General features: G+C 48.5%; 1 protein-coding gene across 1 annotated transcript in view; it reads right to left on the bottom strand.

Annotated features, from left to right (window-relative positions):
* VPS35L (VPS35 endosomal protein sorting factor like) overlaps window positions 1–13,387 on the bottom strand; it is a 108,073-nt gene that overhangs the window by 6,526 nt on the left and 88,160 nt on the right. Inside the window, exons 28-29 of the mRNA XM_072942690.1 lie at window positions 8,107–8,272; window positions 706–824 (exon numbers count right to left, since the gene is read on the bottom strand). Coding sequence (XP_072798791.1) covers window positions 706–824; window positions 8,107–8,272 — 285 coding nt within the window. The remainder of the gene's footprint in view (window positions 1–705; window positions 825–8,106; window positions 8,273–13,387) is intronic.

Below are 13,387 nucleotides of genomic sequence, written 5' to 3'. Positions count from 1 at the left end.
GTCGTGGTGGGGCAATAGCCACATGCCACTTCTTAAAAGATAAGTGGCAAGGCTTTGACTAAGGAGGGCAATGTGACGGTTAAGAGTTCAGGCTGGGGCATCTGGGTGGGGACCGTGTTCTGTCATGACCAGAGGAAACCGGGGGCTCTGGAAACCTCTCTGAGCCAAGGAGAATGAACACAGCCCCCAAGTCCCAGGGCTGTCATGGGCGTTAAAAGGACTGAGGTCGTTATTTAGCCCACATGCCTGTATGTCAAGCTGTCCGAGGTGGGGATGCCATGGTGAGTGACAGAAGGACCCCAGAGACCCTGTCTTGGGCACAGGCAGGTCTCCAAGACCCATGCCTCGAGGTCTGGCCCCATGAAGCTTACATTCTGCAGGGGGAGGCAGGCGACTGACAAGTGAACACACCGAGCATCACAGGGACAGCACAGAGGTTTTGCAGGAGGGCGGTGGCCATGCAAGACGGGGTCAGGGAGGGCCACGTGACACGGGGTCAGGGAGGGCCACTCTGAGGAGGCACTTGAGCTGAGACCTGAATGACGAGAAGGGCAGCAGGGGCACCAGGCAGGCAGAACACGGCGGGACCAGAGGCCCCCGGGCCCTCAATGAATGGTCTACCCAGAAGCACAAACCAATGTCCAACCACCCAGGGAAGTCTCTTTCAGGGCGAGTGACGAGGGTCGGGGAGCCAGAGGCACCTACCTCGTCCTTGGCCAGGGTCTTCAGATGCTCCAGGATCTGAGCCATCACCGTCTCACACAGCTTGTTGTTTTCAGCCAGAAACTTGGAGTCTCCCCCGTAGAGGCTGTCGTTGGAGTCAACTGATGGAAGAAACCAGAGCAGTGAGATATTCCAAGCCCGAGGCCAGGGACAGGCAGCCACATGGCACGCGGTGTCAGCAGGTGGCAGGAACGCACAACAGGACACATGGAAATGGCGAGAATTTCCCACTGGGCTTGGGGCCTCAGGGAGTCACAGGGCAAACGCCTGGCCTTCTAGACAGTCTTAGCCAGAGGCCTGAGGTGGAAGTCGTGCCCCCCTGAGCCAGGAGGGGACAACCAGCTTCACAGAGACCATGAGAATAGCTGCCAGTGCTGTGCAGCCGTGTGCCAGGCGCTGGGCTCCGTGCTCCACATACATTACTGCAGAATCTTCATAACCAGCACACGCAACGGATGACGGGTGGGGAAACTGAGGCTTGGAGGCCGTCCCAGCTAGGCTCGCAAACTGGGAGGTTCGTTTCAAAGCCTAAGCTATTAAGCATGGCCCCCAGCTGCCTGCCCCACCACTCAGCCTCAAAACTCCGGCAGATGGAACATAAGGTCCCCCGTGTTTTCTCGTGAACTTGAGTCCTCTCACCAAAAAGTCCCCCACTCTCTGCCTGGGCACCTCCTGTGACAGCCGCTGTCCAGAGAAAGATCAGCCTGCAAGGACAGCCTGAGTTTGACCTTCCTTCCTCCTTCCTTCCTACCGACCTTGCAGGAAGCATGACCTCCTGGTGAGGAAGGAAAGACTCTGCAGGGCGCTGCTTTGCACTCTGCTCGTTTCACTTAATAAGATGTGGCGGAGCTATTTCCATATCAGCTGGTCCCTCCTGTGGACACATTAAGTTGTTCTTTCTTTTCTTGGTCTCGTTTTCTCTTGGGGTGGGGGTGGTTGATGGGCAGCCCAGGGCCAGGGCCAGGCTGCTGCAAAGTCATTGTCTGTAATAAAGTTGCAACCTCCCCCTTGCATAATCAGTTCTTTCCTTCCATACCTACATGGGCCTACACATCTTTTCTCACCAGATCCTTTTTAAACTGCTTTCACCCCAACTCTCAAACGCCAACATGCACGTGGCCGAGCACAGTCATTTCCACCTGCAGTGAACAAGCGCTCAGTTCAGTGCAGAAGCCTTGCAGCCCCCTCAGTGCTACGTGGTCAAGGAGGGGTAAGTGCAGTGGCCTTTGAAGTTTCTGACCCGAGGTCTAAAATTTGGCCACAGTACCAGGTGCCATGACATCTGATAAGCCAGAGGCCATGCAGGTGCCTTGGGAGGGTGTGGCGGTGCTTACACGGCCACATACACACAGTGCTAATCCAGTTCATGGTTTAGAAGCATTTTCAATAAACCGAGTCAGCTTAGCTCATCTGCTGGAATATAATTTGCTGTGCTCTTCTTGGTCCGACTCATCACCACCCCTAGCTAAGGAATAAGCGAAAAAGATCCTGTCTCTCAGGCATACACGATTCAAAAGCGATTTATGAGGTCACAGTTGTGTGATGCAAACAAGAGGTGACACAAGTGGGGGACATGTGGCACTCGGTTGAGCTTGCAGACGGGAGAGGCAGAGCATGAGGGCCACAATGGAAGGCCCCATCAGGATCAAAGTCATGAGCTGTCTGTTGGGGCCACACAGACTATTCACGGGACTGCTGGCAACAAGCTACAGAACCAGGGGACCACGTGTAACAGAACAGGCACTGGCCATGAAGACAAGAAAAGCCAGGTACAATGTGCAGGGATGGCTTCGAAGCTTTAAAGAAAGTGACCCTACTGGGGTCACTTATAGAAAAATTGGCAATTATATCAATAGTCAGTGCATCCGAAATACATCTAAATGCCCTATAATTCTATGAAAAAAAATTCAACTTCACCAGTAATCAAAGTACAGAAAACTAAAACCACAGAATTTTTTTTTAAAAAACATCACCTGTCAGACTAACAAAGGTGAGAAAGAATAATACCTAGTTTTGATGTAGGTCTGGGAAAGCTACTGGTGTGAACGAAAGAGTTTGCAAATAGGTAAGGAATGTCCAGGAGCCACTTGGCACCCATTAGGATGGCTGTTACTAAAAACAACAACAAAACAAAAGGAGGGTAAGACGTGCTGATGAAGACGTGGAGACGCTGGGAACCTCTCGCTTTGCAGGTGGGGATGTAAAATGGTACAGCTGCTGTGGAAAAGTTTACTGGTTCCTCAGAGAGTTAAACAGAACTGCCCTATGATCCAGCAACTCCAATGCTGCATATACCCAAGGAAGTAAAAGCAGAGACTCAGATAACTGTACACAAATGTTCAAGCAGCATTATCCACAACAGCCAAAAGGCAGAAAGAACCCAAGTTTGTTCATTGATGGATGGACAGATAAGCACAATGTGGTTTATCCACACAACAGATAATCATGAAAAGGAATGAAATTCTGATACACGTTACAACACAGATGAATCTTGAAAGCATTAGGACCAGTGAAATGTGCCAGGCACAAAAGGACCAAGACGGTATGAGTCCACTTACGTGAGGTACCTAGAAGAGGCAAATTCACAAAGACAGGAAGTAGAACAGGGGTCACCAGAGGCTAAGGGGGAGGGCGAATGAGAAGTTATTGTTTATCGGGTACAGAGCTTGTTTGGGATGATGAAAAAATTCTGGAAATGGATAATGGTGATGGTTGCATAACACTGCAAATATACTCAATAAAACTGAATTGTGCATTTAAAAATAGTTAAAATGGTAAATTTTATGTTATATATATTTTAAAACTATTTCTATTTTACTCAGAAAAAAAAAAGTTTTAGTACAGAGAAAGCCTTTGACAGGTCTTTGACTGGGGAAAACGACTCCCAGGGGATTTATCCTAAGAAAATCATTCCACAGGTGTACAACGATGCATGTATGTGATGTTCACTGTTTCATTATAAAGACCAGTGTTCATTGTATGTTCAGTGTACGTTCATTATAAATGTTGTATATACTGGTGAGAGGAGAAGCAATATACATGTCTACCAAGAGTCTTGATTAAATGCTCCGTGGCATTAGCATTAGACAAAATATTACGAAGACAATAAGAGTATATGATCTACAGCTGTTAACTACCACGTGCTACACTGTACTGTTGCTCCAATACACTGTTACTAAAAGGTATTTACAATATACTATTAATAAAAAATAACAAAACAATATACATAGGAGAGCCCCATATATACAGCACACAGATATATATCTACATGTATTTCCTAAGTTATAACTTCCTAAGAACCAATTTTTTCAATTTGAAAAACTGTATGTTATTATTTTGTATATTTCCTGCAATCTGCCTTGAACCTTTCGGGGAACGGGACAGGTATAACCATACAGTGATTGATTAATTGATAAAACAATTTACTATAATAGTATAATGAATATTTTAATTAATAACTTCAGAGATACTTCATGGATATTTCTGATTGCTCTTTCAAGAATAATAACTCCTCCTTTTATCCCAGCTTTTTATTCTAAAAAAGGTCAGGGCTGCAGAAAAGTGGGGAAAACGGAACACTGAACACCCGCCTATCGCTCACCCCGCGTCCCCAGTTGATAATGTTCTGCCCCTTCCGTGCAAGCTCTCTTGCTTGCTCTCTCCACAACACTCTCACACACAGACAGATAAACACTTTTTTTTTTTTTTGGCTGAACCATTTGTAAGCAGGTTGTGGACATATCGCCCGAGAAGGAGAACAACTGGTCTCCTCGCCCCCCAGCGTCTGTCTGCAGGAAACCCCTCCTCCAGGCCTGAGCTGCCCGTTCACAGGGACTCTCCAGGGGAGCGCTCTCCCGGGCCACCGGTGCCTCTGCGGTGGTTCCCATGACACAGGCTGGGGGTGGGCTGTCCTGGGCCGCAGGCGTCTGGCCCAGGATTCCTGAGACGGCTCTGGCTCTGGCTGCTGTGTCTCAACTGCTGTCCATGATGTGGAGGATGGCAGTGACTCTTTTAAGAAGAGAAAGAATCTGATTCAGCCATTCAACAGCATCTGCTTTTGCAGGCTGATAAAACTGCAGCTGGTGACAGAACGTGTCAGTCCACTGCCGAGGATGAGGGCAGTTCCTGGCATAAACCCCAGGCTCACTCTGAGCTGGAATCTACTCTTTCAGACCAGCCCAGCAGCAGTAGAGAAGAGAGAAGGTCTAGGACCGCCTGTGGCCAACCACCCAAGCTCAGGCTTCCTGCCCAGGGTGGGGGGGAGGGGCAGAGGTGTGTTCACAGCAGGCTGCTCACTTGCAGGCGTGCATGGACACACAACACACATACCCATGCACACCCGCACGCACGCACACAAACCCTACTGAATGAGGGCCTGCTCTGTGCCAGGGTCCAGGAGCTGGCGACCTGGTGGGGAACAGGCCAGCCTGGTCCTGCCTTCACGGAGCTCACAGCCCATAAGGAGGTGCAGTTGGACAAACAGGCAATTACAACAGCGTGTGCTGAACGTAGGGAGAGGGCGGCACAGGGTCACGGGATCCTCAAATCTAGGCGCAGGATGGAGTTCGGGAATTAGGGAGAGCTAGCCTGGGCCCTGAAGGTTGAACTCATCAGAGAAAGTGTAAAAGGGGGTCAGGAGCCGGGAAGGGAGTTTTCATGCTAATGCTTGGTGACAAGGGCGGAAGGCAGGGAGAGAAGGTGGAAAGGGCGAATTTGAGAGTTAGAAGTAATTGGTCAGGCCAGAGTGCAGAGTGGGCCTGAGAGTCCAGACGGGGGCCCACAAAGGGGAGGAATAAGATCCCTGGCAAACGGCCACTAAAAACAGCCCAGTGCATCTGTCTGTCCCTGAGGTCACTACCCCAAATGCTTCAAGGGCCTGGCAAGCGCGTGGAGGATGGAAGGCGCTACGGTGGCTTCCCACAGGCCCCCGGGGTGGTACTCCTCCAACGAGGCACCTAGCTGCACAGGAAATACATAAACATTCCGTGTCAGGAACATCTCCCCTTCCACATCAAGCACGCTCTCTTGCATGCGTGCACACAAGCACTGCAGCTACTGCTCCAGGAAATCTCGGAATGTTCTCTTCTTATTCATCTGGAAGGAAAACAGCCGAGGCATCCTTCGTCAATGAAAAAAAAAATCTGACCCCAGTTTTTCAAAAGTTCAAACCTGTGTCAACACTGTCTAAAAGGCTGCCTAGAATGAGACAGGATGAGAAAATGAAGCCCCACCCCCGCCCCCTGACTCCCTCCTACTGAGACGACTGTCAGGTCACAATTGTGCATCCAGAGTAAACACAGCTGGGCCAAGAAGGCAGCAAAGAAAACCCACCCTCCTGTTTTCATCTCTAAAAGCTAGAAAACAAGTCTCCGTCTGTCAAACGTAGCAGCCCTCCCTGCGCTCGTGCTCTGGCTCCTACAGTCCGCCCTGCTGTGCTGTGTAGACAGAGGATTAAGTGAATCCACTTAAGGCAGAGAAGAGTGAGGAGCGGGTTCGCTCTGGGGACAGGGTCTAGGGTTTACAGACCCACGGCCACGCCAGTGTCGGGTCCTCAGAAGTTTCTCTACTGTTCTGAGCCCTCCATGTGCCCTTCACAAAAGAGGAAATAAGAGGCCCACAAATATAGGAAAAGGACCTGAACTTCATTAGCTGCCAGAGAAATGAACAAGGCTGTCCATGTCAAGGGAACAAGTGGGCCTGGCGGGAGTGTCAAGGGGTGGAAGTATTGTGGAAAACTGAGGCAGTATCTACCGGAGCTGAACACAGCCAATCCCACAAGCTGGCACTTCCACAGTCATGTCCTTGACAGAAGTGCATCCTGAGAGTTACATATTCAGGGGTGTTCACAGCAGCACTAGTCCTAACAGCCCAGAGCTGTTCATCCATAGGGAAATGAACAAATTCCATCTCATTCATACAACGGAATACTATACAGCAATGCAAAAGGATGGACCGCAGCTACACAGGACACAGAAGAATCTCACAGACATAAAACTGAGTGAAAGAAGGCAGACACCACAGAACACTTGCTAAACGAGTCCACTTACGTAAAAATCAAAACCTGACAGACCGATTTGTAATGCTGGAAGTCAGGAGAGCAGTATAGCTTTACAGAGGAAAAGTGGTGGTGCTGACTGGGTGGGGGTGTGCAGGGGACTTCCAGGCGACTAGTAACACTTGATTTCCTGACCCGGGTGGTGGTTACCAGGGTGTGTGCACTGTGTGATAATTCACTGAGCTTTATGGTTTATTGTGTGTGTGTAACATGATTTACTTTAATTAAAACACTGTCACTTTGTAGTCAAGGAGGCAGCATAACACGCATCCCACAGGGAACTGCACTTCCAGCACTAACTGGCCATGAGCCCTTGAAACCACGTGGCTGGTAAAACCACACTGTCCTTCTGAGTCTCCCCTTGCTCATATGTCAGACGGGGACACGGATGCCTGTGCTCCTCATAATGCTATCAGGATTAGAGGAGAAAGAGGCCCATGGAGTCTAGCACGCAGGAGGGGCTCAGACCGTGGGAGCCCCTAGCATCATTGACATCAACCAGCCTCCCTACGTCACATCTTTAAGTAATATCAGCTCCCAAATCCCAGCCAGAGGAAGCCTCTGAGGGGTAGGACAGAAGACGATCCTTGGAACTGCACATCTGTTCCCTGGAGTGTCCAGGTGTAGAGACAGTTGCTTAAACCCTGCAGTACATTTCCTGGCCAAAGCACTTTGAACCATAGGGCCATTTTTCAGAAACCAAACATGGGAAGTGAGGGTCTGACAAGCAGGAAGATGCTTCGGCCCAGGGGGCAGAGGTCTGGGACTGGGGCTGTCCTGTGTTACGTCGAAGACATGAGGAGGCGGCTCCCAAACCTGTAGCAGCAAGTTCAAATTGGCTGGTTGCACGTAGCGGAGCAAGGCCGCCTTCCCCCTCCAAGCACCCGATCTCAGGGTCCGGGCCGGGACCCACCTGAGACCGGTAAGGCACTGGCCTGGCATGAAGCTCCTGCATGTGCACATTTAACCACCGTTCTAGGCTATCCTGTAGCACACCGAAGACAGCACCGATCCAAGAGCATCTCTCCCAACTCAACTATCTCCCAAAATGATCCTGGATGCTTGTTAAAGATACAACTGTTGAAGATACAAAGTCTCAGGCCTCTTCCTGGGGATTCTCATTTAGAAGGGACAGGTGGGGCCTGGGAATCTGTATTCTTAAGAGTTGCCCCAGGTAATTCTTAAATTGGACAAATTTATCGACACCCTGCACTAGAAGTTCATGGTAGGTAACACACAAGGGGATTCAATAAAAGAAAAAATGAGAACACTGCACTTGACTTTCAGGAAATTCAAGCACAGTGCAGTCTGGCCGGGGACCCGGCTACCTTTGTCTATGTGGTAGAGGTAGGTCTCCTGGCTCATGGCGGAAAGCAGGTGCAGGACGCAGGTGTAGATGCGGATTTTATCATCACTACTGTCATCCCAGGTGTAGTCCTGGATCACGTTGAGCAGCTCTCGAACAAGAAACAGGACCCCGTGTTCAGGATGATCCTAGTGGAGTACCAAAAAAGGATAAATAATCCCACATACGAAGCAGGAGGTAACAAAATCAAGACAGAAACCCAGGTCCCCTTCCTTTAGCAGCTGTAGCGAAATTAGTGGAGTGTCACCTCTGGCTGAACAACACAGAGAAAAATGACAAAACGTTGTTAGCCCCGCTAAGCAACACGCTCCGGTCAGAGCAGACAAGCTTTGAGAGCTTTGGGTCCGAGGAAAGAAAGCAAAGTTACCTGTCAGCTGAATGGCCTGTTTCCAAAATTACAGCCTTCCTCTTATGTGCGTAACAGTAAAAAGCCTCGTTCCTCCAACTACGAAAGCTAGATTGCAGGCCTCGTGGCAGATGGCACAGCAGAAAGCCGCCCACCGCAGGCAAACCCCCAAATGGTCACTGTCACCGCCAAAGGCACTGGCTTTCAAATACAGCCTCACTCTTTAGGGTGTTCAACAACGTGAACAGCTAAATGGAGGATCCTCTCCTGGGAGAGGAAGAACCCGAGAGACAGTCCCACACAGAGCTTGTAAGAGTTTCTCAGATGCTAAACTGAATCAGTGCTGGAAGCAAAAGAGTCAGCAGCTTCAATTCAGCCCCAAAAAGGTACACGCAATTATGCTGCTCCTCTGCTTAACACCCTCCAAACACTTCTCCTCCCGTGGAGAATAAATGCCCGGCTCCTGCCGCCATCGCCGCAGCAGGTGCGTCCTGCCCCTCACTTAGTCTAGCGCCACCTTTAAGGCTCCCAGGACCAGTTAGACTGCTCAGGGTCCTGGCCGGACACAGACGGCAACCTCAAAAGGGTTAAGCGGTTGAATGCAGGATTATCAGAGGGAAGGGAAACAGTGAGGAAAGATGAGGCACCCAGGGCCTGGCAACAGAGGGAAGCCGCTACCATCCTCGGGCTGAAAGCAGGCGGTGGGGAGAGGAGTTACTGGAACGTGCACGACCTGTGGCTGTAGGAGGCCGTCTGGCAGCAGCCGTGGTCTTGAATGAAGAACAAAGCCACTGCCAAACTATGGCAGCGAGCCCTGGGGGACAAATTCCCCAACGACCTCGTTCTCCTCCTGCCCTCCAACCCACTGTCAGTATCTCCCACTGGCTGAACTAGTTGGAAACCAGACAGAAGAAAGCCCCAAGGACGCGCTCTCCAGATGCCAGACTCCCACACAGATCAGACAGAAGGGCCGAGGATGCTCTGGGGGGCAGCTGACATGCTAAAAGTGCTCCGGCCTCCTGGCCCAACTGGTCTCCCAACTGGAATCTTGATCTTCAAGACTTGGGCCTCCAGATGTCATCTGACTGTCAGCTCTTCACAAGGCCCTCCCGATCATCCATTCAGAGCCCCTCACCCGCCCTTGGTCTCTATGTCAAGTCATCTGTCTCATGTTTTCAGAGCAATTCTCACCATCTGAAACGATCTTATTTATTCCTTCAGTGAACCATCCAACAGTATCTCTTGGTTCATCTTTTTCTCATCCTAGCCTATAACCTCCAGAAGGACAGGTACTTTATCTGTTGTGTTTTCCAATAATACACTGCCAGGACTGCCCGGGGGACACACTGGTTCCTGGGACAGTGCTGAGTATACAGCAGGCACCTGGTAGATAAATAATGTTAAACAGACTACGTTTTTTGAGCACCTCCCATGTGCCAGGCACTGAAGTGGCTATAAAACAAATGACAACAGTAACTTTTATGGTAGTTATGAAAGCTACTATAGGTTTTCTACTTTCCAGGAAGATACTTTTATGACACTCCCCCCTCCGTATTTCACAGATGGGAAATGAGCCACACTGCTGGTGCATGGGGGAACCAGGATTTGAGCTCTGGCAGTCTGGCTCCAGAGTGGACATTCCTAACTGCTAATACTCTATTTACACCACCTCTCCTCTCTGCAGATGAATGAGACATGCCTCGGACTTGATGGGGCTGGCTAGCTGGGGGAAGGTATACACAGAGCCTGCTATTCGGGATTCAGGCATGGAGTATGAGAAGCTCTAACCGAGGCGGGTGGGAGTTAACAGCTACGTAATCCAATGTGTGGACAAACAGCAGCGATACCCTCAATGGGTAAGAATGAGGGTGGAGGGGTGCAAAGTGTATTGTACAGCTGTTAACATCTCCAGGAGTTGCTGCTAGGACACTGGCACGAAAAGGGCACGTGATGATCTGAAGTCTGAATACCTCTAACTCTACACATGCAAACTGCCCACGCCATGGTCTGCCTCCCGTTTCCAGAGTCAGTCTCAGCTGGCAACGTCCTACTGCCTTTCTTCGCTAACAGCTGTTTCTAACTAGGCTATTTCGTTCTGCTATGTGGATGCTCAAAATATATTTTATTTCAGGATCTGCCTTGGAAAGCGACAACAATCTGAATGTTCCAGTAACTTAATTTCAACACAAACTGCCATAACTATCGTGAGAGAGCATTCAACACAGCTTCAAAAAGGTGGAGGAAAGGGTAACGCAGACATGAAGGCTTGTAGCAAGCCATTTCCGTGAGCTTTTGTTCACGACCGATGAGACCAAGAGATTATTTCCAACCCTCTCTACAAGGAAAAAATTCTCCACATGATATCCACGCTTCAGTGGTTGTTAACATTTTCAAAAAAAAGAAAATTGTACTTTGATGGCTCAGTGCCAGCAACTGAAGCAAGGCAAACACAGATTTTTTTTTTTAAGAAGGAAAAAAGATCCTGGGTTCAGCTGGCAATCCAAGCGGGAGGAGGTTCCCCTGGGGTCTCCCTTACAGCAAACAAATGCTTCCAAGGGGGCTCCCAAGGGGCACCTGGGAGAGACTCAAATCTCTATCTCTCTCAGCTGGATGAAAGGGGGCTTTTGGCTTCCACCATTCCCAACATCCCTTTGGGTCCCTGGTTGGTGGGAATCTTTCCATTCAATGTCACTCCTTGGGAGAAGGAATCCCCTAGAAATGACTGACTTCCCGGAGAGCTGAGAGGCAGTGAAGGCAGCGCTGAGCACACACATCCTGACTTGGAACTCTCTTTCCTGGACACTCAGACTAGCTGGCGACCCTGGACAGGTCACTTCACCTCCCTGTGCCAGGGTCTGCTTCTGTGAAATGAGGATAATAGCAGGCTTGTTTGGAGTGAATATCTGTGAACTGCTGGCTGGCTCACTGTAAGAGGTATATAAGCATGTTAAATAAATATTAAAGTCCTTTAGAAAAGGAGCCAGATATATAAAGATAGATTTTTTTAAAAGTTTTTTCTGTATAGCACATGGAACTATGTTCAATACTTGTAATCACCTTTAATGAAAAAAAAATGAAAACTAATATATGTATGTGTATGCATGGCTGGGACATTATGCTGTTCACCAGAAACTGACACATTGTAACTGACTGTACTTCAATTTTAAAAAACAGAAAAAAAAAGAAAGGAAGGAAGGAAGGGAGGGAGGGAGAGAAGGAGCCAGAAATCAGCAGGGCTGGGAGGAAGGGCATGAAAGGAAAGAGGGGCACTGAGGGGATGTGGAGGGCGGGAGACATCACCATGGAGATGCGAGGCTGTCGGTAAGTCTATAGAGCTCCCTGGCCTCGCTGGCAGCCCTAGTGTCTGTCCCTCTAGCCTCTTAAGCACTCCTCACCATGGCTCTCTTCCAGTCCCTCCAGTGCTCTTGGGTGACCCTTCCCACCTCAAGGCCTTTACCCACGCTGTTCCCTCTGCCCAGAACTCCCCCTCCTTCCTCCTCTGCACTTAGCGATCCGCTCAAGACTCACATTCTCGGGGAATTCCCCTGACCCACTTCCCTTCAAATTTGAGATTTTTTCAGAGGTCCCTGCAGTTCTTTGTGACACTTGATACAACTGCAGTTAAGTACATATTTGCTTAGTGTCTGTCTCCTTGAGTGGGTCCACATTTCTCTTGTTCATTCCTCCATTCCCAGATCAAAGAATATTTGCAGAGTAGACAGAATGAATGAAGCTTAGCACCTGGACATCATGTTATGCTGATGGCTGGGCCTTTCACGAAGATAAGAAGTAGAGAAGACATTTCCCTGCTGTGTCCTGATGATTTGTGCCAGAAAACGGACGGTAATAACATTTCCATTGCCTACAAATTTCAACTGAATCAAAATTGGGCCTCTGAAGTGGTAACACTGAACTTGTTCAATTATTCTATTTTTTTTGTCCTATCAAATGTTAAAAGAAACGCATTAGTTCAATTATATAGAGAAGACTGCAGTCCACCAAGAGGCTGACCGCTACTAACACCAAAGTAGAATGCTTCAGAATGCTCCAAAAGTGACACTGGTTGCTGAGGAGAGAGGGCTGTCCTGGGGGAATGTTTACTTCTGCATTTGTAAGTAAGAATAAAGTAGGTCAGGAATTTTTTTTGGTCTAAAATGACTTCAATTTTTTCCTAAATAAATAAAATGAATCAAAGCTTTTCAAACCCGTTCTTTAAAAAGCCTTGTACAAGCACTGTTGGTAGGAACGCAACATGGTATAGCCACTATAGAAGACAGTACGGAGGTTCCCCAAGAAATTAAAAATGGAACTACCGTATGATCCAGCAATCCTTCCTCCAGGTATTTATCTAAAACAGTTGAAATCAGGATCTCAAAGAGAGATCAGTACTCTCACACTCATTGTAGGACTATCACCGCAGATGAGATGTGGAAGCAACCTAAATGTTTACTGATAGATACATGGATAAAGAAAATGTGGTATACGTGTACTGTGGAATACTACTCAGCCTTAAAAAAGGAAGGAAATGCTATCATACACGACAGCACTGGATGAACCTTGAGGATATTATGCTGAGTGAAGTCAGCCAGTCACAGAAAGACAAATATTGTATGATTCCACTTTTATAGGGCATCTAGAATAGTCATGTTTATAGAACCAAAGACCAGAATTCAAGCCCAGGAGGAGGAGGAAATGGGGAGTCACTAAATCAACGAGCTTCACATTTTAATTAAGCAAGATGAGTAACCCTAGAGATGTGCTGTACAATATTGTGCCTAGAGTCAACAATATGGTATGGTACACTTAAAGCTGTGTTAAGAGGGTAAATGATGTTAAATATCCTTACAACAATAAAATTAAATTTAAAGAAATAAAAACAAGCTGTGACATGGAAGGT

The sequence above is a fragment of the Vicugna pacos genome, chromosome 18 (assembly GCF_048564905.1).
Source record: "Vicugna pacos chromosome 18, VicPac4, whole genome shotgun sequence".
In the NCBI taxonomy this organism is placed as follows: Eukaryota; Metazoa; Chordata; class Mammalia; order Artiodactyla; family Camelidae; genus Vicugna; species Vicugna pacos.
The sequence above is the reverse complement of the archived record's forward strand: the minus strand, read 5'-3'. Positions and strand labels throughout refer to the sequence as shown.